The sequence below is a fragment of the Epargyreus clarus genome, unplaced genomic scaffold, assembly GCF_041222505.1.
Source record: "Epargyreus clarus isolate Ecla_fem2 unplaced genomic scaffold, WU_Ecla_fem_2.2 ptg000010l, whole genome shotgun sequence".
NCBI classification, from domain to species: domain Eukaryota; kingdom Metazoa; phylum Arthropoda; class Insecta; order Lepidoptera; family Hesperiidae; genus Epargyreus; species Epargyreus clarus.
In genome coordinates this window covers 6,672,240-6,684,098 of record NW_027332218.1, presented here as the reverse complement: position 1 = coordinate 6,684,098, position 11,859 = coordinate 6,672,240, and the positions used below count along the sequence as shown (strand labels likewise).

Sequence of the window (11,859 nt, the reverse complement as noted above, 5' to 3'; positions counted from 1 at the left end):
CACACGAGTCAGAAAAACATTTTTCGTCCGCGTGTTGTATAAAATTTTATATTACGGGGTCGGAAATGGGGGTTTTGCGCACGCGAAGCGTGCGTAAAACCAAAAAGTTACCACGAACAACGTATTCCTTATTAATTATTCTTTATTTTAGTGTATTATTAACATTCACAACTACCCATTAAACTTTCTCAATAATTTAGATTATTTTTATAGACACCGATAAGGAATTAAGTTAATTAATCTTATGAATAAACACCACACACATCTTCCGGGATCGATATTACAGGTATTACAGGCATACGTGCAGTAGATAGAGTCTCCAAGTCCAAAATGGAGCATGCTGACACAACCGGGAATTGAATTTATGACCTTCCGTATAACCGAATTTGAGCGGGATCAATGAAATCAAATCATTTTCTTGCTAAATTTGAAGTCTCCTCGAAGCTTGGCGTAGATACTGGGCATTAAAATTCTCAACCATCCGCGGCCGTACGATCAGGGAGGTCATAAAGGAGGGCAGGAAACGTTGAAGACATGTTCGATTATACTACGAGGTGAGACACATCAGGTGTGTAAGCAGGTAAGTACCGCGGGACTCTAGGCTCATCCCTTCGCCGCACGCCACGGTCCACAGACAAGCTGATAGTCCCAGCTTCCTTCACACCATTCGACTTCGCTCGACGCTGCGACGGCAGAATCGCCGCTCTTAACGTCTTGCGTTTCTGAAACATAACAATCGATTATCTACTTGACCGGCACATACAAAATCTACGTAGGTACTGTCTACTTACGACAATGAAATTCTATTACGTCCAGCAATTGTCGAACGTCCAAGCAGCGGGAAATAGCTTTACGATTGAAATTAAGAGCTTAAACATGAATCGTATTTATTTCAAAGTATAAATATATTGGTCTCTAACAATAAGTCCATTTAACATAAAGCGATCGGTCGGGGCACACGAAATTTATATTTTAGATTCAAAATGCTGTTTGGAGTCGATGTAGTCCATGGCTGCGATCTTTGCTTTGTTTACCTCAACGGCGCCGCGCCACCTGTCGGCCGCGTGGCGAGCGATCTCCATCCTCTTCTGTTTCCGGATCTGATGACGTTTGTACACCACCTCTATGACGATTAGGACTATTCCTCCGATAATACCCGCTAGTACGAGAATAAACACTCCCGCCATGTTTTTCAAGCCTAAAGTGTTTGGTGTTTTCTCATTTTCCTCACAGTTCAGTAGATTGTTTCGAAGAATCCATTGGTTGTCGAGCGATTCCATGATGCCACCTACAATTTCAAATAGCAATGAAGATACGAGAAAAATACATAAACGTTTAAAAATATAATGTTATAATGTTATAACTCACTTTCGTGAAAATCCAGGATCGCCAATGTTACTAAATCAGCCCACGGAGACCCTTTCTGTAACCCAACGCCATACCCGGAACGTCCAAACAATTCTCCAGCTGTTACAAGTTCACAATCCTGCGCTGCTTCAAATTCCAATCGCGAAGAGTCCCAAATAAAGGCCATCAGCTTTCTGTAATTAAGAAATTTGAATTTCTCGGAATTAAACACATTTAAATCATCAAGAGGTAAAATAGAGGTTACGAATTTAATGCGGGGTTTATTCTTCACCTTCTAAGATAGGTATAATTATGTATACGTCATAAAATGAAATTTTACCCATTCTTCACGTCTTGAATAGCCTGTTCAGCGTTGTCATAGTTATTTGCTTCCATGGTCCTATACATGTTGGACAGTTCAACCTGCCGTCTGAAATACATATCCACTGCTGAGCCCTTCACAGTCGCACAAGTGAGATTCTCCATGGTGTTTCGAAGCTGGGAACAAGAGATAATGATCATAAAACTATCTATGTTATCCAATTATAATCCTCAGAGTACCCAATTATAATTTTCTATCGCCGCATTTAGTTTCAATGGTTACACATAATAATTTGGAGTTACATACCCTTGCGTCATTAATCCCAGTAAGTTTAGTCTTTGGCCTTTCCAGCACGAGAAAAGCAGCCAAATTGGCAGTATACGATGCAACAATGATCATTGCAAAACCAGCCCAAACCATACCAAGCACTCTGGCTGAAAAACTACGCGGTGTTCCTGAAAAAATATATTAAATTTATATATGGCCATCTATTAAAGTACCTATATATTTAATTGCTTAAACTCTAAATATTGTCCTAAGGATATATACTTAGGACACAAAGGTGTTCATTTTATTTATTGTGTTAAAAAATATTTTGTAGAACTTATCACTTATCTACCATATTTTAAATAATTGAAGATAAATATTTCAAAACATGAAATTATTATATCAGATTTTTGTTTAGCCTCCACTAATAATCTATGGCCACCACAAGAAAATTACCTTCACCAATCCCGCTGTTAAGGAGTACTCCCCAAGCAAACCATATTGCACTGGAGAGATTCAGAGCATCTTCTTCGGTCCCATCAATGTTGGCAAGCTTGAATCTTCCAAACGGTGAAAATCGATCCAACAAGTAAAGGACCAATGCAACGACGTGAACAGAAACCATTACGAGGATCCATAAAGTGTTTGAGAACGGTTGCAAGAATGAGACTAAGGTTGAGGATCTCGAGGGCTGCCAAGGAAAAAATCATCTTCATCATCAAATTTTATCTTACCTGTTTGTAAATTGATGTTGATATTACTTACACTTATTTGTGATATTCCATTCATACTTTTCAAATTCTACAAAATTTACCTTTTTCTCCAGAATAGTAATCCCTTGGTATTTAAAAGGCTTGCTAAATTCAATGAACTCAGCGCGTTCCGGATTTATGGTCAACGGCGCCACAATCATATCTGATCGCTCATAAACTAGTTCACCTGTAAATTTCAGTTTATTTTTATTTAAATTAAGGATAACGCAAGATTTCTTACCACATTGCAGACTTATTTTTTATTCTACGTACTATAACAGAATAATTACGAGTGCTCTACTAAATGAAACTCTAAAATCAGCTAAGCTTTGCAAAGCAATGAGGTAACAAAACAAATTAGTTTTCTTCGATGTGTTATTAATTTACTTTCGAAGCTATATATTAAACCCACCTATAAGACCAGTCCATTCTTTCTTAGCTCCTGGTGCAGATAGATTTCGAATGATATAATTTCCAAATTGGCCATCAGGGGACAAGGCTAATGAGTACGTAAAATTAATTGCTTTGGACAAATAACGTAGCAAATCCATACAAAACCCTTTGCAACAGTATACGCGATCTGTGAAAACAAGTGACCTAAGAACACGATTCATAATTAATAGCCAATATTACGAAATAAAGCATATATAACAATTTTTCGAAGAATTTGTTAGTGGGTAAATGATCGGGAATGACATGGTTACAAGAACTACTCTTGCCAATTATTATTGTTGCTATTTCGGTAACAACTATTGATGACACGAATTATTGATGATATTTCAATTATTCAATTGATTTTGTTAATGATAAATAAATCATACATTCATTATTAAAAATAATTGTATAAGTTAATAGATCAGTAAAAGTCACCAAGATCATCACTAGCATTGTAATGTGGACATGGAATTTCTTCAGAAGTGCAGTCGCTTTCGTCGTCAACACGACGAGCGTACACGAATGGTTTTTCTTCTATTGTTAATACCTAAGGAAAAAATATATACATAAACCATAGATTAGTAAAGATTACTCACTCCTAACAAGAAAAAGTACCCAGTTTTGAGAATTGAAATAGATGCTTAAAAAAGTTTTGCCACGTCTCCGTTCTAAAATGTCCCTAAAATATTTAAAATAATTATTATAAATTATTTATTTATTATGTAAATTACGCAGTATTAGTTATTTATTCGCAAATTTTCTCTAAAAATGTTTTTATTTGTCAAGAATTAAAAAAAAGAACATACGATAATAGCCATTTGTGGCTTCATTCAATTTCAAGGCGGCGAAGTATCTTTACTAATCTATGACATAAACCATTCCCGCCTTTGTAAAAATACAAAGACTGAATAAATATATTACATATTTAAGTTTTAAGTATGTCTATGTCTACACTTTAGGGCTCGAAGTAATTAGTATAGTAGATATGGTTACCATTGTACTACAGAAATGTATTTCTCCTTACCTTAAGGTGCGTCGGAATCATAAATCCTTCTGGTTTCGATGGACTGCGACCCATCCAAATAATTTCACTTTCTTTTAACTCTAACCGCATTTTTTGTGTCTCCTGAAAGTTAGATGCATTATGTAGAGCAACAAATCTATCAAATAAATTTTACCGCTATTTAAGGTACTTCTTTTTATTATATTTCTTTCGTCGTCTTAATTTGAAAGCCAAATGGATTAACCATAAATAACAAAAAATCTACGAGTTTTATGTCGTAATTTCAGCTTGATAAAATTTCTAATAAGATCATGGCGCATCGAAATACCGATATATAATATATACCGATAATGGTCACTCATTAATTTGCCATATTAAAGAATACGGATATACCTACGCGCAAAGAGTATAGTAACCTGCCCACACCTTATGTACTTCTTGAAAGTCTATGCACCTTACAACAACATAGACAAATAGCAATAAGGCAACCAGACAATTACCTTCGAGTAAAAGTACTTTCCAACAGCAACATGCTCTCCTTGCGCTCTTACATTCACCATATCGTATTCCGCGTGCACTCTGTCCCCGTGGTCGTCGAAAGCTACATGGCCGGTCGCTCCATTATCCAATCTCTGCCGTCTTACGTAGTCAAACAACAGGCGCCCTGTCATCCAGATTGAACCAGAGTTGTCGCAGTCTGACGGTGGTGCGACTATCTCTTCTGATGTGTTCATGTCACGGATTGCTGATGCAAGGACGTAGCTGTAGAGATAGTATATTCCCTTTAGTTCGTATACAAATTCATTAAGTTTCTTCATTTACTCAATAATGATGAGTTTAAAATAAAGGTAAATACTCGTAAGTAGGCAAATGTTATGCTTCTATTTGCAATGGATATTAGTAATTCCACTTTCATAGTTGTTCATAATTCTTTTATATATTAATTATTCTTGCATATCTTTATAATATATTTGTAATACGACTTTTCCCAATTATCTTAAAAGTCATTTAGAAAAATAGAGAATATCGCATAGGTACGATGCCGAAAACAGTTTAGTCACAGACACTCGTAATCTAGTCAAAAAATTCACACGCATAAATATTTTTAGCATGGTTGTTTTACTTACATAGAATCCTGAATATGCGCATGTTCGTTAGTGGCATTGACTAAACGTAGACCTAGTAAGCCTTCAGGAGCATTTGCGGCGTCCAGCGCCTGTTCCGTCACCATCCACACGTAGCCAGCTGTCGTCATGTTGAGATACGTCGCGTCACGAAAGATGATCTCTGCATCGGTTTTACTGTAATCGTAATAAATAATTGTTTCTTTTAACGGTCTTAACGTAAGAGTCAGAGCATGGTTGTTGTCATTGGGTAACACTCGTTCAATTCTTTCTTAAGGCCTTCGACTATGGGCTATTTGAAAACATCGGGTTGTCCACTACCCGGTACTTTCCTTTATCAATCCACATTGGAGTATTATGGTGCAGCAAGCTTCAAGTCTTCCCCAATTGTTGGCATGACGTGTTGCAGTGGTAGGATATTTATACAAGACTATCTAGGGTAGGGGTAGGCTTCTATTTTTTATCAATTCGAGTATCATTTCTCGTGAATCATGTACTGGTATATACTTAAGTATCTCTCTCCTTGCGGTGTCGTTGACAGAACGTATGATTTAATCGGTAATTAGCTTACATAAGACTTACCTGGCGTACATAAGAAAAACCCTCGCTTGCGCTCCTTTCACATCCATAAGCTTGTCCGTGAAGGAATCCAAGCCCGGCTCGAATTCGATAACTTGCTCCACCACCACTTTACGATCTACATCTTCGTCGATACTTTGAGATGTGGTTTGAAATCTGTCGCAAATAAAACGAAGTATGAGTAGTTAATAAACGATCTATGGTTCTTCATCTTCAGTTTGTAGGTATATATTTAATTTAAACATCTCTACGACACTCTATGCCTACGGCCTTGCATCGTAAAAAGTTGCTAAGTCTTGTGGCACGGCGTTGCGTCGTGGGTTTTGTGTTTTACCCTTATTACTGGAGATATAACAACACATTTCTAATTAAATTCATATGCAACTCGTTTTATGGTAGGAAATTCTAATTTCCTTAGGCTGTTGTATCAGCTATCTTTAACGAACTTCATCATAAATATATACCTAGATCATAAGTGTTCCTTAAATAAATGTTATTTGCGTTCAAACGTACCGTCCCAAGATGGCTCTACCATCCGTATCTGAGCTGTGAATGACAATGACCTTCATGTAGTTGAAGTGCTTCAACACATCCACCCACACATCGGCCTGATGCGAATACGGAGGTACAGTCCGCAAAAAAGACACATGTATGTTTTTATCTGAGAATGCGGAATCTCTTGAAGAAATGCCTATGACTGGGATATGGTAGAATCCACTAGTGTAAGAGACTGCTGCTGGGGACAGCTCGCCAGTTAAGGGATGAGATACGACCACTGCGTAAACCTGAAATGCAAATGAATGATTTAAGGTCCTTCAGTAACGAGGAAGATATTCATTTTTACACATACATAAAAGATATAAAGGACTGAACACCTAAAGAGCTGTTATGTCCGCAAAAGTAGGTATTTAGCTCCAAGAATTCCGACAACGGGAATCCAGAGGAACACCCTCAGGATTTTAACCGGCAAGGTCCAGTCATCACTATATCTATGTGACCCTCGCGGCGGATGATGATGGTGATGGGTTTCCTCAAGTAAATAAAATAGGATATACCTATGTATGCAAATGTTTACTTTTTAAAATACTATTATCAATGTCAATTAACTACTGATAAAGATGGCCTTATAATAAGGAAATAGCAAATACTCACGCGATGGCCAATAAGGTCTTTGCAAACATTGAGAGCGGTCTTTATAGGGTTCGGGTCCATAAGAATCGAATAATCATGGTACGTCACTCCTCGGGGGACATATTTGTCTTTAAAATTCAAGTTCTGAAAAAAAAACAAGGTAAAAAGAATGGAGAGCAGACAAAGTTTTTGTTGATTTGATTTTTGAGTACCTTGAGCAGCTTTTGTACATTCCGAACTTATTACTAGGTTTTTGACAAACCGCGGAAATGGGTGCCTTTACCTCAAAACACTACGCTATATTACGATTGATATAGAAAATTTAGAAGGCGTTGCAAGTTTTATTAGATAACTTACAGAAATAGTGTCTTTGAAGAAGGCAATTGACTCGTTACTGGACAGCACCCCGCCCACATTGTAGTACGTAGGATTTATGCCTTTCTTGTCAGCAAAAACAGTGGAGCCAAAGTAAATTAAACATATGGCATAACGCCACATTTTGTTTTTGTTTCTGAAAAAGAACAGTGCTTGTCACGCTCCAGCCATATTCGTAACTAAAGTTTCTATGACGTTGTAACTAAGTAGTCACGAAAAAGAATATCTTCTTATTTTATTGAGATAACCACCCACAAAATATGTGCACATTTGAATTTGAGCTCACTTTTAAAATCTCAGGTGAAATAAATATTGTGTTGGTTGATACTTGTTATATAATCAAGAAAATCAAGGATCTTTCATACATCAGGAATCAGATTTACATAGCACGTAAAGTCACTTAGATTTTCTTAAACACTCGACTCTACTAACTGTTCATCCCCAAAATTACTAAATCCATTAAGTAATTGTTGCTTCTTGAACTTAAGGTATGGAATACTCCCTACGGCCCTTGTCATACAGGATAATGTACATCACAACCCCATTTCATCTCAACTTTAGATTGTGTGTTAATATTTGAGGCGTCTAGAGGCGCCATTCTTCATTTATTTATCCGCTTAAGGCTCCTCTACACTTACAATAAACAAATAATAATTATTACACTACTTACCCCGAAGGAATGTCCAAAGTTAAATCCAAAAAAATCAGTTCATTTTTATTATTGTTATCTCTGTCGGAGAAACCTTTTACGTAATCAAAACAAATGAAGGATGCTGGGGATAACGGCAGATGGAGCCTCATCTCCCGTTGCCTAGGTCACCGCGCAGGCGTACTGCGTTTCAAATCAGTCAATCAATTGGAAAAATATGTATGTATGTATACTGAAGGATTTAATTATATTTCGTAATTCGTATACAAGTAAAAATACAAAAAATAAATTTGAAGCCTTTATTTAAATAAAAATACACGTTGGTATACATTTATGTAAAACAACAAAAAATACTCGAATACTAAAGATTATCTAAGATATATTTTTTAAGACAATATCTTTACGTTATATAATAAGTGGTAAGGGTATACTCCCCTTTATTTCAAGACAGATGAGCTTCGACATTTCTATAATATTTATTACATTACATTTTATAATATAAATCGAGCAAAATCTCAAAAACAAGCACTTAGAATCTAATAGTAAACAATAAAGTAAACACACAACATTGGCTATATAAAACAATATACATATTTCAAATATACACAGAACCAGAGCTTTATATTTCAAAAGGAATTATTTTTAGAAATATTTATATTTGGATTTTTTACTTTAGACCTGGGCCGTTTTAATTAAAAGACAACTAATTAAAAATGGGTGAGTACTTATATCTTTTTTTTTACTGAGACAGTACCAGACAGTATTGAGCGGATATCGACAAGTAAAAGGGTCTGTTTTTAATTAGCTATTTGCTTTGGTTAAACCTAATTGATGCAAAATGGAAAAAAATCGACCTTACGCTGGCATTAAATATTCGCCATCAAAAACCTAAAAGCTTACCTACATTGATACGCTTCCAAATCGACTTATGAAGATGTGCTACGTTAATAATGATTTAAGACCAAGCCCAAGGAGCGGGTGTCCAGGGAGCTGAGCTACTAGGGGTCCAGCCAGCAGGACGAAGCGCGGCTGCCGCAGCTGTGGCTGCATGCTGAGCGGCACCCGCAGCGCCTGCTGCGCCGGAGCTTTGCAGTACTGAAAGCTTCAGAGCCTCCAAATCTGGGTACGGACAGGAAGTTTATTTAATACTGACGGCAATGTATCGATACGTTCATTTTTATTAACATTTGATTTTTTCTCACGTCTATCTTCGTTGAGCAAAAGTAAACATACTATCAAGATTAGAAATATTTTTTATCTAATATATATATCTATATATAATTTCCCGTGACTCTTCTTGAAACCAAAGTTTAAATCTTGTTGAAGGCTTTACTGCAGGCATATATAAGACAGTCCCTAATGACCAGTGTACTATCATAAATACAATGGGAGAAAAGTGAACGTGCCCTATCTAAAATTAAATATTTAGGACCAAATTATTTTCAGTAAAATCAGAAAATCTATATATCCATATACTTACCAGCATTCTGCAGCCTAGCCGCCTGATTGTGAGCGGCACGTTGAATAGCTCTAGCAGCTGCTGCCTCACGCGCTGCAGCGATCTTCTGCGCGGCTGCAGCACGGGCTTTGGCTGCAGCGAGTTGAGCCTGCGCGTGGACTGCAGTTTGAGCGGCTTCTAGAGCGTGGGCGCGAGCGTTTCTCGCTGCCTCCTCACTACGAAGTATAGATCAAGTAGAGATGATAACTGCTGTTGTATGATTCTGTTGTTTACGATTTTATGGGAATTTAAAATAATTTATAGCAAATGTTCCTACATAAGAAAATGTAATACTTGAAATAAATGTCGTCTCTAATATCATGGATGAAAGGTAGGTATACTAAGTAATGGAAGGAGTAAAATTTTGGGCCCCTTTATTATTTTTGTTATTGTTATTAATTTGTTCAATGTTACCCTTTATTGTCACTTTATTACCGACTTAGAATAAGGCGGGAGAACGATATTAAGCTTTATACATTTTGTTCACTATCAAGTCTAAAAGAACGATATACATTGAAATCTTAACAATCCCGACCTCTTATGAGCAGCATGAGCAGCCTCCGCTTCCTTCGCACTTGCAGCGCTTTGTTGTTCGAGCGCAGAGTGTTTAGCTGCAGAAACTTGCCGCTGAGCCGCCATGACAGCCATCGCGGCGGCTTTAGCTGCAGCAATTGCGCCGGCTACGTCAGAACTCGAGTCTGATGACCAACCTACATTAAAATTATACATTAGTAAAGGTTACTGTAAGTTACGTTTTAAATTTAGAGTAGTTTGCTGAATGATAAAATAATATCAGACATCTACGATTTAAAAGTAACTGTTGTACCCAAAACTTATTCTGATATACTTAAATGCTAGATATCAAAATGTAAAAAAAAACACTTTTCATATTAATTTAAAAAGTTGTTACTAATACCTTAGTACTTAGTAAGTAGTTAAGTACCTCTGCTTCTCAACTTCAATAATTGTAAAAATATGAAGTTATTTCTTTTAATATCTATATAGGATAAATAATACTTTTTACAGACAACATCCTGAGTAAGCAAATAGTTAAAATAAGTATTTTTACCACTCGGAGCTGGTCCGCTCTGTACTTGCACCCACCCTCCAACTGGTACCAAGTTGGGCGCGTCCCACCCGCCAGCGCTTCTCTTGTCAACATTGCTTCCAATGACCATAGCCACGAACGATATGAGAGACTGAAAGAGTAACTTGTATACTTTATACAATGCACATCTCGAGATTAAATAAACAATTATGTAATAGCAAGTAATTTAATTATCTAGTTCCGTTCCGTTATTAGTTCCGTTTTGAAGGGTGTGCTAAGGGAGACATATTTTTCCGAGGCGTTCCAGCTTAATCCTCAGGGGTAGCGGCGCATCTGTGGCCGACCTCAGGTAGGAATATCTAATCCTATCTGGGGTTGATTACAGATGTCCATGGGCGGCAGTAGCCACTTACCATCAGGTGGACTGCATGCTCGTCTGCTACTCCTAAATTATATAAAAAGAAAATGTAACAAATTATTACGAAACATAGTCCTAATGATATTTTTAATTAGCAAGGATTCTATAATATAGGTATAGGACTAATTACCTAGTCCTACACCACAGGCCCAAAACTTAAGCGACATAAAATAAAAAGAAAAATACTCACAACAAGCTTAAAAGTCATTGTTGTTAGAAGAAGATGTCGTTGCTAGAACTTCTATCGAATTTCTGATGCTGTGTGGACGGATAACAAACATTTTATATTGTTGTACACGGAAGTCTTCCAGTTTAAAATAATATAGAAAGGGATTGTTTGCTATTATTTATGGACTGTAATTGGACAAAAAGTACCTAATGCCTACCTAGTTTAGGTTCGGTAATAGTCATATAATAGGTACTATCACTCTCGATCGGACCAATGATTTCATGTTAGTTTTACGAAAATTCAAGTAATATTTAAAAGCTAATATTCAAGTAATATTTATTATTCTTTGTAGTTTTCTTCTTGATAAATACAAAGTGAGACTTATATAGAAGACTTTTGGCTTGACATTCGTGCTTCAGAGACAGGAGACTTATTACTATCGGTCGGTATATGTGTGGATACCATAGCAAAGTCTAACGTACAAGCGACCTCAATGGATGCGGCGGTCGAATCAGCAGAGGCGACGAACCTCCATTCTTGTGCTCCATGCAGTCGAGACGATCGCACCATAAAGTCCGGAAGTGAAGCGTTTCTATAAAGTTATTTCTGCCTAATTGTTATTAGGCTGCTGTTGCAGTGTTAAGCGCTGCTGTGTTCCGTTTTGAAGGGTGTGATAAGGTAGACATACTTTTCCGAGGCGTTTCAACTTAGTCCTCAAGGGTAGCGGCGCATCTATGGCCGA

The 11,859-nt window shown here is 36.9% G+C and overlaps 2 protein-coding genes across 3 annotated transcripts; both read right to left on the bottom strand.

The window, feature by feature from the left end:
• Nucleotides 1-103: 103 nt before the first annotated feature.
• Nmdar1 (glutamate ionotropic receptor NMDA type subunit 1) lies at nucleotides 104-8,133 on the bottom strand. 2 transcript variants are annotated; one of them, XM_073077257.1, is made up of 17 exons: nucleotides 8,006-8,133; nucleotides 7,318-7,471; nucleotides 6,982-7,104; nucleotides 6,343-6,614; nucleotides 5,833-5,985; nucleotides 5,254-5,427; nucleotides 4,627-4,888; nucleotides 4,148-4,249; nucleotides 3,559-3,670; nucleotides 3,101-3,268; nucleotides 2,751-2,875; nucleotides 2,393-2,627; nucleotides 1,976-2,124; nucleotides 1,688-1,845; nucleotides 1,369-1,541; nucleotides 1,035-1,288; nucleotides 104-722 (listed from the first exon to the last, which is right to left on the bottom strand). In XM_073077257.1, exons 2-17 carry the CDS (start codon nucleotides 7,456-7,458, stop codon nucleotides 543-545), a joined length of 2,781 nt encoding a protein of 926 aa, XP_072933358.1. In that variant the 5' UTR covers nucleotides 7,459-7,471; nucleotides 8,006-8,133; the 3' UTR covers nucleotides 104-542. The 2 variants fall into 2 exon arrangements, with proteins under 2 accessions (XP_072933358.1, XP_072933359.1); XM_073077258.1 differs by having other exon boundaries at nucleotides 3,571-3,670.
• Nucleotides 8,134-8,269: 136 nt separating this feature from the next.
• LOC140745417 (uncharacterized) lies at nucleotides 8,270-11,395 on the bottom strand. Its single transcript, XM_073077261.1, has 5 exons — nucleotides 11,139-11,395; nucleotides 10,552-10,681; nucleotides 10,018-10,192; nucleotides 9,465-9,658; nucleotides 8,270-9,103 (listed from the first exon to the last, which is right to left on the bottom strand). The coding sequence occupies exons 1-5, from the start codon at nucleotides 11,154-11,156 to the stop codon at nucleotides 8,940-8,942; spliced, it is 681 nt and encodes a 226-aa protein (XP_072933362.1). The 5' UTR covers nucleotides 11,157-11,395; the 3' UTR covers nucleotides 8,270-8,939.
• Between the last annotated feature and the right edge of the window lie 464 nt (nucleotides 11,396-11,859).